Source organism: Heptranchias perlo, chromosome 3, assembly GCF_035084215.1.
Source record: "Heptranchias perlo isolate sHepPer1 chromosome 3, sHepPer1.hap1, whole genome shotgun sequence".
Lineage (NCBI taxonomy): Eukaryota > Metazoa > Chordata > Chondrichthyes > Hexanchiformes > Hexanchidae > Heptranchias > Heptranchias perlo.
In genome coordinates, this window is record NC_090327.1 from 46,677,107 (window position 1) to 46,697,043 (window position 19,937).

The 19,937-nt window shown below is 39.9% G+C and overlaps 1 protein-coding gene across 1 annotated transcript in view; it reads left to right on the forward strand.

Annotated features, from left to right (window-relative positions):
- The first annotated feature begins 10,204 nt into the window (after positions 1-10,204).
- Positions 10,205-19,937, forward strand: part of LOC137313352 (matrix metalloproteinase-16-like) — a 200,226-nt gene continuing 190,493 nt past the window's right edge. The window contains exon 1 of the mRNA XM_067979480.1: positions 10,205-10,492. Within this exon, the coding sequence (XP_067835581.1) occupies positions 10,349-10,492 (144 nt within the window). The 5' untranslated portion in view covers positions 10,205-10,348. The remainder of the gene's footprint in view (positions 10,493-19,937) is intronic.

A 19,937-nucleotide genomic window follows, 5' to 3' on the forward strand; every position in this document is an offset into this window, starting at 1 on the left:
GTTGCATCTGCCATGTATTTGCCCACTCACTCAACTTGTCTAAATCGCCTTGAAGCCTCTTTGCATCTACCTCACAACTCACAATCCAACCTAGTTTTGTGTCATCAGCAAACTTGGAAATATTACATTTGGTTCCCTCATCCAAATCATTGATATATATTGTGAATAGCTGGGGCCTAAGCATTGATCCCTGCGGTACCCCACTAGTCACTACCTGCCACCCCGAAAAAGACCCATTTATTCCTACTCACTGTTTCCTGTCTGTTTGTCAATTTTCAATCCATGCCAGTATATTACCCCCAATCCCATGTGCTTTAATTTTGCACACTAACCTCTTATGTGGGACTTTATCAAAGGCCTTCTGAAAATCCAAATGCACCACATCCACTGGTTCTCCCTTATCTATTCTACCAATTACATCCTCAAAAAAACTCCAGTAGGTTTGTCAAACATAATTTCCCTTTCATAAATCCATGTTGACTTTGTCTAATCCCATGGATATTTTCTAAGTGTCCTGTTATCACATCCTTTAGGCTAACTGGTCTGTAGTTCCCTGTTTTCTCTTTCCATGAAAATTATATATTACAGCATTCCTCAACTAATATATTCCTCTCTAAGTATTGCCTGTAAACTGCCTATCATCATCTATTTATTATTCAACATCATGTACTTGTACCTTGATATTTAAGATGGGTAGATTAATAAAAATTAAAAGCTTAGCATTTCCTAAAGGGTTTGTGGTAGGCAGATATTATCAAAATTACTTCATACTGTATATGGATGAAAAGAGAAATAAAGATAGGTTAGTGTGCCTTAAAAAATATACAGATCAGATGGTGTGCCTGAGAAATATAGATAGCGTATTAGGTCTTTGAACAAAAGTAGTTCCAGTTGATGCATGAGAGTTAATTATAATCAGATAATGAGCTGCTGGCTTAAGAACTTTCAGATAGGCTCCCCTGATGATTCAGCTGGCTAAGATGGTGAGTAACTGAGCCATATATACCAAGCAGTATCCAGGTTCAATCCCCAGTCTGAGATAGCTGATGTTGGCAATAGGAACACTGCACTAGTGGGAAGGGAAATCAGCCAGGGTTACCATTGCTGATCACTATCCAACAACTGCTGCTAGATGTGAGGGCAATGTAGGGCTTAGCTATATTGTCTTTTGCAGTTAAATAGCCTGGCAACACTCACTGTATGAAAAATGAACACTTGGATGAGGTGCTAGAGGGTAATCACTGCTTGTAACACTATACCCCTGTAGAACTGTGCCCCTTTAGAATCATACCCCTGTAGAACTGTACCCCTATAGAACTGTCCCTCTTTAGAACTGTACTCCTGTAAAACTGTACCCCTACAGGAAATCAAAGTATTCAAGGGAGGAGGAAGAGAGAAAATTGGCAGCAAAAGGCAAGAGAAAGAAAGAGATGTTACCACAACTGTGGTAGAATGTGACAAATGGATTTAGACAATGGATTTTATGAATGCACGGGCAGGCAGTAGCAGAAAGACATTTGAAAGTGAAGTTGGATTTTAGTAGAGAAATTCTGTCCTAAATATTTTGAAATTAGCTACTGATATAAATGAACTTTATCAAGAACAATAATTATATGGATAGTTAAGATGGAGGGGGAGACCTCTGTATTAGTTGGCTTTTATTAATGCAGGATAACACCCAAACATTACACCTGATAGGGGACATAGAGTACATTAAGAAGTGTTATGCTGGCAAATAACTAGCTGACTAGGTGCTAATGGCTTTGAGGAAAATCCTGCAATCAGGATCATTTTTTTCTTCTGACAATATCATTGTAAATGTTATTATTGTAATGATAGTGTAACAAGATAAATATTACCATAGTGTTTATATAAAATCATAAAGGATTTCCATTCTGATCTAAGTAAGTACATGGTTTTGGAGTTTTTCTTGTGTACAGTCTTTTTGGAGGTTTATTTTTCATTCATTATCTTGAATATTCAACACTGTAGCAATATTCAAATAGACTAAATATGGATAAGAGACAAAGATAAAATGGCTGTTGTTAGGAATTGTGGGAGTTATCGAAGAGTATAACTGGCACAAAAGCTTAACCAAAGTCAAGAGAATATTGTTGTAAATTCTAATGAGAAAGAAAAAACAAGAATAGTGAAGGAGGAAAGTTAATGCAGAGTGTAATGTTGGTAGGTGTACTGTAGAGCTTCAAGTAGTGAGGATGATTCCTATGATTTAAAGCTGGACAATGTCTTCAGTTGTAATCAGATTTCTCTTCTACTCTATGTTGGAAGATGAAAACTTCTGAACTTAAACAGTTTTTAACAATATGTTGCTAACAATTTGAGAACAATTCAAAGAGGTATCCAGCATCAAGCTACAAAGGATTCATTGGCACTCATTTCAAATATGTTCTACAGTGCACTCATATGCTCGTAGCTGAACTCAGAGCAAAATGCTGTCGCGTTTGCTCTGGGTTTGGAGGTCTCATGCTGGCAGCTCCAAAACCTTACCTGAGTTTCTTGGTATTCATTTAATGGTGATGTCATGAGGAACAATTTCAGGTTTTAGTAAAAAAAAACTCCTCCCCCCCTCGCAAAGGAACATAGGAACAGAAGTAGGCCATTTAGCCCCTCGAGCCTGTTCCACCATTTAATGAGATCATGACTGATCTGTGATCTAACTTCAAATACCCGCCTTAGCCCCATATCTCTTAATACCTTTGGTTAACAAAAATCTATCAGACTTTAAATTAATAATTGAGCTAGTATCAACTGTCATTTGCGGAAGAGAGTTCCAAACTTCTACCACCCTTTGCGTGTAGAAGTGTTTCCTAACTTTACTCCTGAAAGTCCTGGCTCTAATTTTTAGGCTATGTCCCCTAGTCCTAGCTCCCCAAACAGCAGAAATAGTTTCTCTCTATCTACCCTATCAGTTCCCCTTAATATCTTGAAAAGTTCAATCAAATCACCCCTTAATCTTCTAAATTCCAGGGAATACATCCCTAGTTTGTAATCTCTCCTCATAATTTAATCCTTGGAGTCCAGGTATCATTCTAGTAAATCTACGCTGCACTCCCTCCAAGGCTCCTTGTATAATCAAAAAGGCCAGCATTCCATTAGCCTTTTTGATTATTTTCTATACCTGTCCATGACATTTTAATGATCTATGTACATGGATCCAAAGTCTCTTTGGACCTCCACTGTTTTCAGCTTTTCACCATTTAGAAAATACTCTGATCGATCCTTTTTAGTTCCAAAGTGGATGACCTCACATTTGCCTACATTGAAATTAATTTGCCACAGTTTTGCCCATTCACTTAATCTATTAATATCTCTCTGTAATTTTATGCTTCCATCTACACTGCTTCCAATGCTGCCTATCTTTGTGTCATTGGCAAATTTGGATATGTGGCTGTCTATCCCATCATCTAAGACATTAATAAATACACTGAATAGTTGAAGCCCCAACACAGATCCCTGTGGGACACCACTAGTCACATATTGCCTATTTGAATACCTGCCCATTATCCCTACTTTCTGTTTCCTGCTTTTTTTTATTCGTTCATGGGATGTGGGCATCGCTGGCATTTATTGCCCATCCCTAATTGCCCTTGAGAAGGTGGTGGTGAGCCGCCTTCTTGAACTGCTGCAGTCCCTGTGGTGAAGGTTCTCCCACAGTGCTGTTAGGGAGGGAGTTCCAGGATTTTGACCCAGTGACGATGAAGGAACGGCGATATATTTTCAAGTCGGGATGGTGTGTGACTTGGAGGGGAACGCGCAGGTGGTGTTGTTCCCATGTACCTGCTGCTCTTGTCCTTCTAGGTGGTAGAGGTCGCGGGTTTGGGAGGTGCTGTCGGAGAAGTCTTGGCGAGTTGCTGTAGTGCATCCTGTGGATGGTACACACTGCAGCCACAGTGCGTCGGTGGTGAAGGGAGTGAATGTTTAGGGTGGTGGATGGGGTGCCAATCAAGCGGGCTGCTTTGTCCTGGATGGTGTCGGGCTTCTTGAGTGTTGATGGAGCTGCACTCATCCAGGCAAGTGGAGAGTACTCCATCACACTCCTGACTTGTGCCTTGTAGATGGTGGAAAGGCTTTGGGGAGTCAGGAGGTGAGTCACTCACCACAGAATACCCAGCCTCTGACCTGCTCTTGTAGCCACAGTATTTATATGGCTGGTCCAGTTAAGTTTCTGGTCAATGGTGACCCCCAGGATGTTGATCGTGGGGGATTCGGCGATGGTAATGCCGTTGAAAGTCAAGCGGAGGTGGTTAGACTCTCTCTTGTTGGCCAATTTCCTAACCAGATCAATAATTTGCCCTTAATTCCATGAGCTTCAACTTTAGCTAACAATCTCTTATGAGGGACTTTATTGAATGCCTTCTGGAAGTCCATATAAACATCACCCGTAGACATTCCCCTGTCCACCATTATAGTCACCTCTTCCAAAAATTCAATCAGGTTCTTCAGGCATGACCTACCTTTTATAAATCCATGCTGGCTCTCTCAGATCAGCTGAAAATTCTCAAGGTGTTCAGTCACTCTATCCTTAATTATAGACTTTAGTAATTTCCTGATAACTCGGCATCAGGCCAGTTGAACTTTTCCCTTTAGGATCCAAGCTGTAGAAGACTGCATTTACACTGCGATCTGAGATCTACAGTTGGGCTGTGAAACCACTGTGTGATGGGGGTTCCATAGTTGGGTCTGGTGATCAGATTGATCTGTCTTTGACCCTGTTTATACACTATTCTTTAGTAATGATGCTCAAGAGAGTGTGTGAATGAATAATGAGATCTGCAAATTCAGTAGATAAAGCAATCATGAAGTCATTAGCTGTCTGGGTTCTGGACTCTTAAATGTGCCAGAGGAAACAACAGGAGTCCCAGCTGCTTGTTTCCAACATAATACAAAGAAAGAGAGACTTTCATTTATAAAGCGCCTTTCACAACCTCAGGATGTCCCAATGCGCTTTACAGCCAATGAACTATTTTTGAAGTGTAGTCACTGTTGTAATGTAGGAAATGCGACAGCCAATTTTCACACAGCATGCTTCCACAAACAACAATGCGATAATGACCAGATAATCTGTTTTAGTGATGTTGGTTGAGGGATAAATATTAGCCAGGACTTTGGGGAGAACTCCCCTGCTCTTCTTCGAAATATTGCCATGGGATCTTTTATATCCACTTAAGTGGGCAGACAGGGCCATGGTTTAACGTCTCATCCAAAAGACGGCACCTCCGACAGTGAAGCAGTCCCTCAGTACTGCACTGGAGTGTTAACCTGGATTTTGTGCTCATGCCTCTGGAATGGGTCTTGATCTCAGAGGCGAGAGTGCTACCAACTGAGCCACGGCTGACACCAAAGGAACATGAAGGCAAAAAAAAACAATTTTGCAGGCAATAGGTAGTCTGCCATCTTCCCATCTCTGAAGCAGGCCCCCAAGGCATGGAGTAGGATACATGATAACTATCAGAACTATGACCATTCCTCCCTTTTCTAGATGTCAAAACTCAACTCTCTTTTCAGTGGAGGCCAAGGAGCCCAGCTCCAATATGGTAATGACCCTGGCCGGAAAGTCTGCTGGGATAGGGAACACCTCCGTGGTGACAAGTTCCACCCCCTGTACAAGGTCTTCAATTAAAGTGGACATGGAAAGCATAGGCCATACAGTTTGAGAAGGATAAGTGACTTGAGTGTAAATAATCTGGATTAACAAGTTTCCCTAACCTCAAAAGGATAGACCTTTACCATATTCTATTCTGTTTTTCCATTAATTTTATTCTTGATAATAATCTGGTTAATTCCTTTCTTGAGGTGAGACAGTTTGAACAAATGATGGAAGGAAACAATCCGCAGGAATCAGATATAAATTCCATTTTTTCAAGATTTTTATTAGGAAATGTAGCTCTAATATTTTCTGGCAGAAATAATACTATTTCTTAACCAAAATGTGAATAACATTTATGGTGCATTTGTTTTAATTTAAATCATTTGTATTGCATTCTATGTCATTATATATTATGTTAGCTTTGTTCACATAGAATTAATATATCATTTGAGTTACTTTGTTGATTTCTTTTCTAGGACAGAGTTCATGCCAAGAGGTTAAGAACAAGCAGATACTGTAAGAAATGAACAGCTGTATTGATGAAAAAACAAGTAGGAAACAGTGGAGCCAATACGTGTTCTTTTGATTAGCTACATCTCCAGTGTTTGTCTGTATGTGATAATTTATTTTTGTACGACTGATTCAGGCATATGACAAATCTGCCGAAAGACATAGTACATCCCATGCTCTCCTTACTGATTTACCTGTGCACATGGACAATGTGCATGTGATTGTAATTACATGATGACCCATTTGTTTGATCACAGATAATTTGCCTCTGGCAGTGGCGAACAAATCTTATTCACTGGGAAGCAGGCATTAATTGTACGCAAGAGAAAGAAAAGTTGGATTTGAATGAAAAAAGGAACAGAAAAGAGGAATGCATTGGGGCAGAATTCCAGAAGGAAAATTAGGGCAACTTCAGAGTAGGAGACATGATAACTATCAGAACTATGACCATTCCTCCCTTTTCTAGATGTCATAACAGCCCATGAGGAGTAGCTGCAATAATTGGTAGCCCAACAAAGATTCTTCTAGGCTAAAATCCCACTGTGTGATATTAGTAATAAGGCATTTGTATGAAATTCTTCTGTCTGCTACTTTATTGAAGGCGTTAATCTGTTTAGAGGAACTGGGCTATTGACTTTATTAATATAGTGCACAAAGCAATATTGCACAGCATGATTCCATCCCATTCAAATCTCTATGCTCCCAGCAATTACCAGTGTCATTGTAATAGCTGTCTGTGCTGCACCCTATTGTTTAGTCTCTTTAATGTATTAAAACTCTTGGGTATTGATTTGTACTTCTTGTAAATGTAACATTTACTTTCAGTAAACACTTCCCATTTCAATCAAGCTTTTTTCATTACACTATTTCTGTTATGCTTGTCAGTTGTGCTTAAATTTTACCAATTTCTAAAAGTTACCTCTGATTAGGTCCTCCAGGCTCCATCTCCAAGGTAGGTAGTATGTGGTATTGTTCTCCACTGTGCTATCTCCCTGATGCCTATCAGAATTAGGCTCCTCACCCAATGCAAACTCTTGCTGCCTCTGCCCACTCCCTCTTACCACTTCTTTAACACTTGAACCTTCCCCCCAATGCACACCTCCCCCCTTCCCAATAACCACTTTCCATTCCCCCCTGCAGGGTCTCACTGCTCCCTCCCCTTGCCCAAGCATCCATGTTTTCCTCCCATTCCTGTCTTGAGAAAAGAGCTATAGTTGCATTCACAACTGTAACCTGGGAAATAGCTTTAAGCTGGTTAACGACAGTAAGAGTGCAGTAATTACTTTAAACAACTTACAGCCAATTGCTAAGTCATGGCCAGGATTTCACCTATGGGCTTTCTTTGTGAATACAGAGGTGGGATTCCTGATAGGTTTCTCCCAGTACTGAGTTGGGAAGCCTGTCTTAGCTATTTAAAGTGCATTTTGTGCTTATGTTATAATTGCTAACTTACAGCTGGCAATTGCACTATAAGCAGACCAAGCATTTTATATAACTAAAAAAAGCTTCCCAGCTCAGTGCTGGGAAAACGTTGTTGTAAAACTGTAATTATGGGTGGGGAGGGGTGGCAGAAATCTGTTTAGGTTTACAATCTAGCTTTTTACTTCTATGCCTTCTAAAAACATTTGCCTGAGGAAGGAGAAAATCTCCGAAAGCTTGTGAATTTAAAATAAAATTGCTGGACTATAACTTGGTGTTGTAAAATTGTTTACAATTCTAAAAAATTACCAGATCTCAGCCTTCTGAACACTTTCATATCCTAGACCTTTCTGATAGTTCGTCACTCTGCTCCCCATCCACCAATCTTTCCAGGTGTCAGCCATGGCTCAGTGGTAGCACTCTTGCCTCTGAATCAGAAAGTTGTAGATTCAAGCCCCATTACAGAAACTTGAGCACATAATCCAGGCTGACACTTCAGTGCTGAGGAAGTGCTGCACTGTCAGAGATGCTGTCTTTCAGATAAGATGTTAAACTTAGGGGGATATAAAAGATTCCATGACATTATCTGAAGAAGAGCAGGGAGTTCTATTGGTGTCCTGGCCATCATTTATCCCTCATCCAACATCACTAAAAACAGATTATCTGGCTTATTTATCCCATTGCTGTTTGTGGAACCTTTTTGTGTGTACTGTGGCTGTTGGATTTCCATACATTAGTGTTTATGCTTCAAAAGTATTTCATTGGCTGTGAATTGCTTTGGGACATCCTGAGGCATGAAAAGCGCTATATAAATGCAAGTTCTTTCCTTCTCTTCTTTCCAAAGGCAGATCTCTGGAACCTTTGCACATTCCTCCACATTACTTCTGCACCAAGCAATGACCCTTCCATTTCAAGATCCAGTGATTCACCCTTACCAATGGTCCTAGACTACAGAATGCCTCCTAGTAGTCTCATACCCACGCATCTCTTTTCCCAATAGTCCTAGAACCAGCACCTGGTTTGTTCCCATGGCTCATAGATCCCCAACACACCACACCTGGTGTTCCCAAGCTCCTCAACCACTTCCCTACCCCTTGGGATCCTCCACGTGGTACTTCCACAGCCAGAAACCTCTCCCAATGCTCTCACACTCCATCACTGCTATACCAATGCTCCCATACTCCAAGACCACCCTCCTACTATTGCCACCTTTGGAAATCCCTCCTACCACTTCAAAATTCTCAACACATCACTCCAAATACTTCCAGATCTTTGAACTCCCTACCCATTATTCTAGACTCAAGGTCTCCATTTCCCAATATTTTAAGACCCCACCATTTCCCTATATACCTTTAAGAATCCAATATGGTGGCCTGAAAATGCCAAATACAAAAACAAATATAACAAAAATAAATACCAGTTATTCAACACAGGAGAAAAAAATGACTCAGTATTGTGCAGAACAGAAACAAACACTACAACAAGAAACACAAAACTGCAATGCTGACACTAATATGCAGATGTCTATGTAACACCAGCACCTTTTTTAGAGTAGTGCACAGCTGGTTTATTCCGAAGGCAAAATCCACAGTATTTCTGGTTTATTTGTCTGCATGAAACATCAGTAAGTTGTAATTGAATATTTGCTGTGTGAAGCACAGAGAACCACGAAAGAGGTTAATTCACAAAGGAAAAGACGTCATCCTAAAAAAATGGTTAAACTGGTCAAAAGACATATTACAGCTATTCAACAAACTACTAGATGGAACAAAATGACATAATGAACAGATGCAGAGCCAGTTGACTGAACAGGAATTTGCCTATAAGATGAATACAGGAAACCCGAACTAAAAACAGAACATCCTGGAAATGTACAGCAAGTCTGTCATCATCTGTAAAGAGAATAGTATTGATATTTTGTTTATAGACCTGTCATCAGAACTGAAAACTGAAACATGAGAAAGTCCCTGACTAGGGTTGAACATAGAAAAGAGAAATCAAGAGGCAATGCATTCAGAAAGAGGGAGTTAAGTGGTTAAATGGCCTGCAGGCTGTGTGTTACTGGCATCTCCTAATTTGATTTCAATGGTCCCAGAATGATTTTTCTTCCAATTTTACCTCCTTCTGTAACGCCATAGAAAGGGTAATGTTTGGCGCCACTCTATAGTATCACGGCTGAGATTGGGAACTCAATATAAGGAGGACAATGGGACAAATTCTCAGTGTGATAAAATCTCAGTGTACTTTAGTCACAGTGAGTGATACAAGAGTTGAGTTTTTAATTGGCTCCACTGAATGGTCACTGATATCAAAAACATTGCTAGGAATTACATAGATATTCTCCACATAGAGGAGAATTCAGCATAGCATTTGCTGTACTAACGTAACATAAAACATTCTTTAACCACCAGAACACAGGGGAAAGACATTGCGTTTACACTAATCTGGATATCTTTGTCTATCTTCCCTGCCAATGAGACAGATAAATAAATAAACACAATGCCTGCATAATGAACGAAGATTGCCTGTGTCAGCCTCTGCTCTCTCGGTTTTCACCGTGATATAGTAGTGTGGGAGGACTGGGCCAGTTGTACAGGGTAGTTTGTTAGTCAGTGCGCATACTCGCTGGAGGCTCTCTGGACTGTTACACTCAAGCTGAGTGGCTGCAGCCAGTGAAATTGCTCAGGAGCGATCCGCAGCACAGAACAGCCCCGGCTCTGCACAGCTCCCTCTCTTCCTCTTATTCACAGTCTGGCTCTGTCTCCAGCCACAGACAGCTCCCTTACAAATGAGCGACTCTTTCCCTGAAAGATGGCAAACGGGTTCACTAAGCCTTTAGCCACATTGTACAAAGGAAGACAACTTGCATGTGTATATTCTGGAGCGTTTTATTTGCAAACCTTGCTTTGGATTATTTGTTCCGTTTGCGGCGAGGAGCAGCCCTTCAGCGTGGAGGTAAGTTTGCAAGACTTCTTTTTCCGTATTAGTAATATTCCTGTTCCAGTATTTGCATTTGAATTCGCTGACGCTCCGATACCGTACGACACACACTAAGATCTCTAGAAATTACTGAAGTAACAACCCAAACATGATTATACAGCTTACAAAATCATGTGTGTATGCGGCTGCTTAGAAAATTGTAAAATATTTGTATTCCTTTAAATGCGAACCAAAAAAGATTCCTTTTATATATATATTTTAAACAGTTTTAATTTCAGTAGAACGATATTCAGTTTATTATAAATCCTAGACACATAAAAAACGAAGGTGATGGTGCAGTCTCACGGCATGAAAGGACTTAAGTGATCGCAGGGATTTTTTTCAAGTCAAAGAACCTTATCCGATGACTTGGTGAATGCCGCTTTCTTGAGCAGTTGTGTGAAGGGGTTTTGTTGTTGATCTATTATTCATTACCCTGCCATGAGAATAAACGTGTTTGAGGACGGGATACTTTCTGCTTAAGGTAGAGTCGCATCTTTGAGCCAAGACTGTGCTACAATCCGCCTTTAACCCTCCTCGCCCCTTTCTTAGCCCATGTCTTATTGTGGGCATTACTCTGGGGCTATCACATGCTTCCAGTCGGAGTCTCCCTGAGTCACTTCAAATAACTGGGGAAACGAGCACTATATCCCGAGCAAAAGACCATTGTATTATTACTTGATCCGCCTTTCTCATATTTCTAAAGATTGCTTGATTATAGATTAAAGACTATAGAGAGACCAATTGCTATTACCATATACGTAACGATGATGATTTTAACTCTGTAAACTTTATTGGCTCTCTAACGAACCCCTTGATTTTACTGACTCAGTTAGTTGGCGGGTCAAATCCCGTTCTCTCCCACTTTTGGCTCCCGGTCCCTTTCAAAGTTTACAGGATTTACAGATTCAATTCATGTTTGTGATCCAAAGTTTGATAAATAATGGCAAACTGACGGGTCACTTGGAGTTCAGCCCCTTATTAGAGCGGGTTCTGTTTCTACAAACTGCATTAGGATTTGGTCACCTAACACAGATTTATCCTTTAGGAGGATCCGCCTTTCATATCATTTCTGTTTTTTATGCACCTCTTTATTTCTTGCCCCGATCGGATATTCAGACAATGAGACTGCAAGTTGCATTCAACGTCCCAAATCTATTTGTATTTGGGAGTGAAGTAACAGCCTGCGAGGTGATACTGCCGAACTACAGTTGTCTCTGGCAAACGAACGCCAGCTTGAACATTCGGCTGCTAAATAGCAGCCAGCAATCTCCGAGTGACTTTTCAGGGCAGCTCGGAGCATCCGCAGTGTTTTCTCGAGCTTGTAAACTGTTTTGCACTTAATCTGTTCTATGGTGCAGTTTTAATGTAGTTAGGCGCTGAACCGGGTATGCTACAGAACATAAAAGTTAGCAGAGAGGATCTACTGAAGAATCTTGTGTAGAATATAATGATAGACTAATACGTTTTGATTTATCAGACATAATTGTCAGAGCTGAATTTGGAGAAGTGTGGTTATTGTATCTTTTTGAAATGGCACTGGCCTTGAGATTCCTGAACTTGCCATCACACATTGGAATTGATGCAGTAATACTGCTTTATTCGTTGTAATATGAAGCACTATTGAGAGTTCTGGGTTTGGTATATGTAAAGAGCACGATTTTCCTATTGCTATAATTACTGTCAATAACTCTCTGCTAAGATTACTTTTCTGAGTGCCACAACATGACAATTGTAGTTTGTATTCCAAGGCGGTAAGTAGACGATATTTCTGGGTGAAAAAATCATGCTGCCATCATCCTTACATTTCTGGAGTGGGAGGAGGAATGGCCATAAAGTGCCATGTGCTTATAGGACGATCTCTTTCCTGACTGAGTGACTGGGATGGGGGAGGGAGGGACAAACAAGGTGAAGGCCTCTGGGTACTTTAATCCTATCAAGCAAAAGGGTCAGCATGTTTTCTTTTCAGTGTTTCTATAATTTATTAGAATGACCTGTGTATCACTGTAACAATCATAAAACAATGTTAATGACACAATTTGTGCCCTGTTAACAATAATTTGCTGGTGCATTTACTTTTTCATAGCAGACAGTGTAAAACTCTGTCACTGAGTAGAGGTAAATCAAAATTGAGTATCTTGCTTGTATGTCACTAAATAGTATTAGCACTCTGCAGCATGGCATTAATGCTGATTCGTGGTGGCAGGTAACTTGCTCCCAGGTATCTGCCAATGTCAAAAACAGAGTAGAGTGGCCCAAGGATGTGCCTCCCTCTGATTTTCCCTCCTAGCTTGTATGACGCAACAGGCCCTTACCCCACAGTGGCATGACTGACATCAGGAATTCAGCAGAGTAGAAAGTTTTGAACATGTGTTCCACATTTCCATGGTGCTGCTCTTTAATGCTGCAGCATACCAAACTACAACACTACCAACCTCTTGTAACTTTGTAACTTCAAATTCACAAACCTGTAGTACAATACCCTGAATGAAAAACTGGTCTTGGGTTGTTCTCAATTTGCATTCCGCTGTCTGTTGTCTTTTTCCCCCTTTTATTCTCCTGTCTCCTGAAGACAATGGTTCTCTGGTATTTCATTTAAATGGCCATTCTTTATGTGGAAGTCTTGGGAGTGAGTGTAAGTAAACTCTTCGGCTGCAGGTCGGCACCACGGTCAAGCTTGAAAACTGTCACGTCCAGCATCCAAATATGTGCACCACTGGGGGGAGGTCATTGGACAGTGATCTGGAGCTGGAACCCTGAGATCAGCTACCTCAGCATTGAACCGACATCCTTCCTGGTCTATATTGCTGATTACCATATCACACAATGCATTTGTTAACAGAGCTATAGGGGAACACCCAATAATTCAGAGATTTTCTTTCTGGCACAGAAAGTCTGATGGTTACTATGTAAATAACAGGCCTTAGGTAATTGCAGGCTCCTCAGTGAGTGGTACTCATATTTTTCACCTCTACCTGACCAAGAATTAAATGTTTGACCAGAAGAGCAGTACAAATGAGTGACCTCCATTAAATAATGACATAAAATAGGTGATCGGACCATTTTTATCAACAATGAAAAAGGCGTTGCTCATTATTAATAAAATTAAAGATTGGGTTATTTTTTGCACAAGAAATAGGCTTACAGATAAAGATGTCATACCTAATGAAAAAGTCCCATAGATAACCTTTGACCACATAGAATATAAGACTGGAAAATATGCTGCTTATTCAGCACCCCTAGGCATTATTAGTATGGAATTATAGAGGCTTCTTTGTTGGCACAGCTCTTGTCTTTCTGGAAGAACATCATTAGCTGTATTCTGCTAAGTGCGCATAGAGACATATTCAAACTAAACTCTATTAATCAGGATGATAGCACTAAGAATGCAGCCATACGGTCTTTTCTTCAAGCTCTGTAAGTGGCATGTTCATCAACATTAATTCAAATATCAGTCGCTCTGACACCAAAAGCATCAACCATGGTAAAACCTTTTTTTTACTTTTTTTTCTTCAGTGGTTTATCTGATTTATAATCTCATTCAGATAAATATGGTATAGGATGTAAAATATAGAATGCCCCCATGCAATTCTTATACAATTCCCATAACTATAAATTGGGCACATGTTGAGGCTATGATAAGAGGTCTCATATTTCACAGGCCTGACTGTAATATTAAAGCATTTAAAGTTGTATCATACCTTCAGGCTTAAATCTCAAATTTAATTGACTGAAAATGGACTTGGGTGAAATAAATGTAAAGTACAAAGACCACTTTTGTGGGAAATTGAGATAGAATATTACTCTTGGGATCACTGAAGTGACTGATAGTCAATTTAGAAATCCATCCGGCTGTGTTCTTGCATTATTCCCCAATGAAAGGAGAACTTGCATTGTAGCAATTATAACACATCAAAAGGAATATTTTCCAGCAAAACAGCTTATTATACGCACCTATCCATGAACGTATAGGAACCTGGAGGGAAGAATAGTCTATGTGTAGTAAAATTGTAAATGCTTTTAAGTGCATTTATGACGTTGCTACTCAAAGACTGGAGCAGTTTTTTCTCCTTGATTGTTTCACTTAAAGATGGTGGAGATAACCATTTCGCACTCATACTATTGAAGAATTTCCATTATTTTCAATGGAAATTCACTCTCAGTTTCAATTGTTTTGAGTGAGAATGGGCACTATAATTGGAGTTGTTCACGTTATTGCTTCTGCACATGAGAAATAGAAATGGATTTGATTTAGCACAATGAATTCTAAAGACCACTTCAGTGCCATTTTGTTTCGACTATTTTTCTAAATTGCTGGTTAATTTGTGTTCGTTAAATGGAACACGATGTTAGTACTGAGGAGAGGGTTTTTACCCCCAAATTTTGTACCCAATATCAGCATTGGGCACACAGATCAGGTACATATGGAATGGATACAAAGTAAAGCTTCCTGGACTCTGCTTCAACAATATACCTTAACCTCAACCTCAGCCAAGCACCTCCCCCGCTTCCCCAGCACTGTATTAGTGTGAATATTTGTCACAGCAGCCATCTTCATTAGGTGGTATGGATTCACACCCACTGTAAACTGGGTTGAGACTGCTAAAGTATGCTCATAAGAATCTTACAGCCATCAGACCGAGGAGGTTTTCGTCTCAACAGTTTGGGCTAGATTCAAACCAGGTCCCATGAGTGCAAAAACCTATTGCACTACCAAGTATTCATGAATATCATCTTTAATTTTTGGAGTTATTGGATGGAATTTTTTTAATTGAGTACTTCTGTTTTTTATAAAATGATGTTACAGTATCTGAATTTCAGTCATTTCTACCAAGAGAGTTTGGGGAAGTGTCAAATGAAACTAGTGCTGCAAGTGTTAGTTTCATAGGCATTGCGATCTAAGTAGTCAGATACAATTACAATTGTGGCTCATTGTTACCATGAAGATAGATTCATGGCCTGATTGTTCACTAATTTTACTTTATAGACCAAGAGGCCTTTAAAACTTTTAATGTATGCAAAGCTATCTTTTCATGCGAACCTTAGTCAAAATCATTTTTTACATGTTTCTAATTATCAATACTGCCAAGAAGAACTTGAGGAATATGACAAACTGCTGGATATACCTAATTCAAAGTATTCTTGGTTCAAGCTGGTGATTTTGAGCTTCACAGAAATGCTGTTGCAGTTCTCAAAGAGTTAAGGCAATGTTTGGTTTTAAGCAATCATAAGCACATTAATTGAACCACGCTCTTCTGTTTGAGTGCTTTCTTCTGTGGCTCAGGCAGTTTTTCAGTGGAGGCCTGTGTGAAAGCAGCAGTGAAGAGGTGAGGACCCAGTAAGTAGATTTTCAGAGGGGAATGCTATTATTAAGGATGAAATTGAATTATCAATATAGAATGGAGAGCCAAAAAGGGTTCTAGAAGGGCTGAGATCCTATCAGATAAATGAAACCCAATATTAAAAAATGTTATTGTTTAAAGACATTGTAACCGATTTTCATGTTGAAAATAAGTTGCTTTGTTTATTTCTACCCAAATGTGTAAGTAGTCACAGTCTGGAGCTGGATTGTGGCAGAATAATAGGCAGGTTGTTACAATCAATAGCAGACTACAGAGTATTGATAGTGCAGTGTTAGGGACTGCTAAAAGTACAAAATGTTAATAGCTAATTTCAGTGTTTAGCCCACACAGTATTAAAATATTATAAGTGTTGGAGGAGTTGAAATTCATAAAGCCTGGGGGCTCAGTACTGAGGGAACTCCAAGTCTGACGCACCAGCGGTCATATTAACTTCAGCAGTATTCAATTAAAAAAATCACAGCATTATTTTAAGCACTCTATTATGCCTTGACTACTGTCACTGCTGTCAGTTACCTCTGAATTAACTACAGCTTCTGTCACACAGATCACTCAGCATTTGAGAACCCACTAGCCTTTCTTTTGGTGCTACAAATTATTCATTGCAGTTTACTTTCTTGTAGTGAAAACTGATTAATTTTAAGTAACCAAATTTTAGCTAGTCAGGATTCTAGCCCCGGAGTATGATAATAGTCTATAAACTAAATTTAATATAATCACACCGCACTTGAGTAGTGCTAATTGCCAGAAGCACATGCTCAATTTCTGAAGGAGGACAGTTCAGCTTGATTAGGAATGTCATAAAATGCAAGCTGTCGTGATGTCATATTGGACTCAACTATAGTTTGTGGGGGTGTTACAGGAGGGAATCATTATGTGTTAAGTTAAACAAATAATGGAATTAAATTCCAAAGACTGAAACTGAGTAATGGACAATGTGTGTAGTGGGAAGTGGTGTTCCACAGAATCAGAGCTGGGACCACTGTTGTTCACCATTTACATAAACTTGGACTTGGGAATCGGAAGTACATTTTCAAAATTTGCGGACGACACCAAATTGGGGGTTAAAGTTAATACTGAGAAGGACTGTGACAAAATACAGGATGTTATTAATAAACTTGCAGAATGGGCATGTAATTGGCAAATGAATTTAAATATAGCTAAGTGTGTGATACTACATTTTGGTAGGAAGAATAAGGAGGCCTTGGAAAATAAAAGCTGAAATGGGGTAGAGGAGCAGAGGGACCTGGGGGTACAGATACACAAATCAGTAAAAGTAGCGATGCAGGTTAATAAGGCCGAGCACTGGGGTTCATTTCTAGAGGGACAGAATTGAAAAGCAGAGAAGTTATGTTAAAGTTGTATAGAACATTGGTTAGACCACACGTGGAGTACTTGAACAGTTCTGGTCTCCATATTATATAAAGGTTATAGATGCACTGGAGAAGGTTCAAAAAAGATTTACTAGGATGATACCAGAACTGAGAGGTTATACCTATCAGGATAGATTGAGCAGGCTGGAACTCTTTTCCCTAGAAAAGAGAAGACTGAGGGGTGACCTGATAGAGGTGTTTAAGATTGTGAAATGGTTTGATAGGGTAGACGTAAAGAAGATGTTTCTACTTGCAGGGGAGACCAGAAGTAGGGGCCATAAGATAGTCACCAATAAATCAAATAGGATCACAAGGAGTAATTGAGGTGATTAGCGTAGATTCATTTAAGCTAGATAAACACATGAGGGAGAAAGGAATAGAAGGATATGTTACTAGGGTTGGATGAAGTAGGGAGGGAGGAGGCTCGTGTGGAGCATAAACACCGACATTGACCTGTTGGGCCAAATGGCCTGTTTCTTTGCTGTACATTCTATGTAATTCTATGTAATACTGCCTCTTCCAATTGAGGATAACCTGGATGATTGACGGACTAGACCTTTGGTCTTGTCCTTCAGTTGCTCGGCCCGTGCTCAATTTGGAAGACAGCGTACAGACATGTCCATTAATGCTTAAATAATTGCTGCCAAACAAAATAAAGCATTGCTTTCAATATGAGCCACAGAATTTAAATTAGAAACTATCATTCATACCAGTGAAATATCACTTAAAGGGTCAGTTTTCTCTTGCAAGATGCTCTTTTAAGACAATCTCCTCTGGGAAATACAGTGTTCCTGGTGATATCAGCACCCCATCTCATGCACATGTAAGGTCATTTTGATCATGTATTTGAAAGAAAGGTCATTAAAGTCAAAGCACTAGCAGAAGGATCACAATACAACAGTAGACTACTAATATATGGGATTAAATTATCTCTGGCACCATAAACATATCTCAGTAATAATCATGGCTCTTTTATGGTGTACACCGTGCCTCATGACTCTAAGGCGTGAACTTACCCATAACCCTCCCTAAGAAGGCAACATATCTTATTTATTCTTAGGGCTGTGTGTCATATTTTCATTCAAATTCAAAGCAATTAAAACAAGGCAAATTTGGGTCTGTTTGGATTTTTCTTGTTTCTTCCCAAATTCAGACTTGAACGATATACATAGCCCACTGAGGTGAGAATAACCTCTGATTTTTTCATCACAAGGCTTATGTCTCAAAGAACTGAAGCTATATTTTAGAACTGAAGTCGGGGACGGTACAAAGCAGGTAAAAATAGCCCCAACTAGTCAGTCACTTGTGACGTTGCACACAGAGAGTCAAGACCGTGTGTAGGCTTCAGGTCAAGTAGTGTCAGAGCCTGGGGATATTTGGACCAAAGCACACTGATGTAGTTCAATTCCCATTTTAAAGACATACATTCTGTCCTTAATTTTATAATCCCATTCTAAATTCTTATGTCCACATTTATAATGGTAACTGCTGATGTAAACTTGTTATGCTGCAATTACACCCTCCCTGCACTGCATGCCTCCAGTGAGGGGAGGGTATGCATTACAGCATGACAAATTTACATAGGCAATTTCCATTATAAATGTGGATACAGCAATTTATAATGGAAAAAGTTGACAGGAAGTGAGTGGAAAGGAAAATCAGCAGGGTGCATAATGGGCAGCCGATCCACAAATATCAATTTGCCGCTTGTGCGAAAAATGAAAATGACCCTCTCTTGTCTTTTTCTTCTTTACTTTGGGTGCGAGGTGGTTGTTGGTATGGCAGGGAAAGGAGCATTACTGGCTGCAGGCTACATCTTGGGTGGGAATGCAGGGAAAATGTCCATCCACTTCTTCAATCAGTCATGTTTTCCCCCACCCCCTCACTTTCATCTCATACCTTAACCCTTCAACTTCCCACTATCCATTCCTCTTCCTACCACCTCCTCATTCCTATCACTACCCATACTCCTTTTTTGAACTGCCCACTCAACCACTGTATCTTCCCCTCCCCTTGATCTGCTGTCACTCACCTCAGCCTTAACCTTCCATCCATTCCCCCCTAATTCCCACACATTCCCCCCAAGGGCAGATGGCGATGGGTCAAAGACCAACTTTCGCTCCTCCTATCTTCCTCATACTCTCCTTTCCAAACCATTGTTATGAATATAACAAAGCACAATGAAAGTCCATTTGGCATGTCAAGCCCATTCATTCCACAAATCATATATGTATATACCCATCATGACATTGCTTCAATGGGATGTCATGGTGCAATGAAATGGGAGTTCTGTACAAAATACGTGTTCCTAAGCTGCCTTTAACCAATATTTCTAAAGTATAAAGCAAGGACAACTGAGATACTAGTAAAAGTACAGATATATCGGGATTTTATTGGAGCTTTTCCTGCTCTACCTCGGTTGAAGTTTGGTGGGGACCACATTTATGCGCCTAAACGGGGTTTCCGCCAAACTTCCACCATCTTAAATTTTACAAGTTTCTTGAGAAAGAGTAATATCAAAGGGTATTTTGAGCGAGCAGGAGAGTGGGGTTAGACTATGTGGTTCATGTGGAGAAAAGCATTGGTTTATATTTGAAGGGCTAAATGGATTTCTCTGTGCTGTAACTTTCTATGATTCTAACTACTACCCTGGCTGAGATGACAAATTCAGTACAGACCGAGAACTGA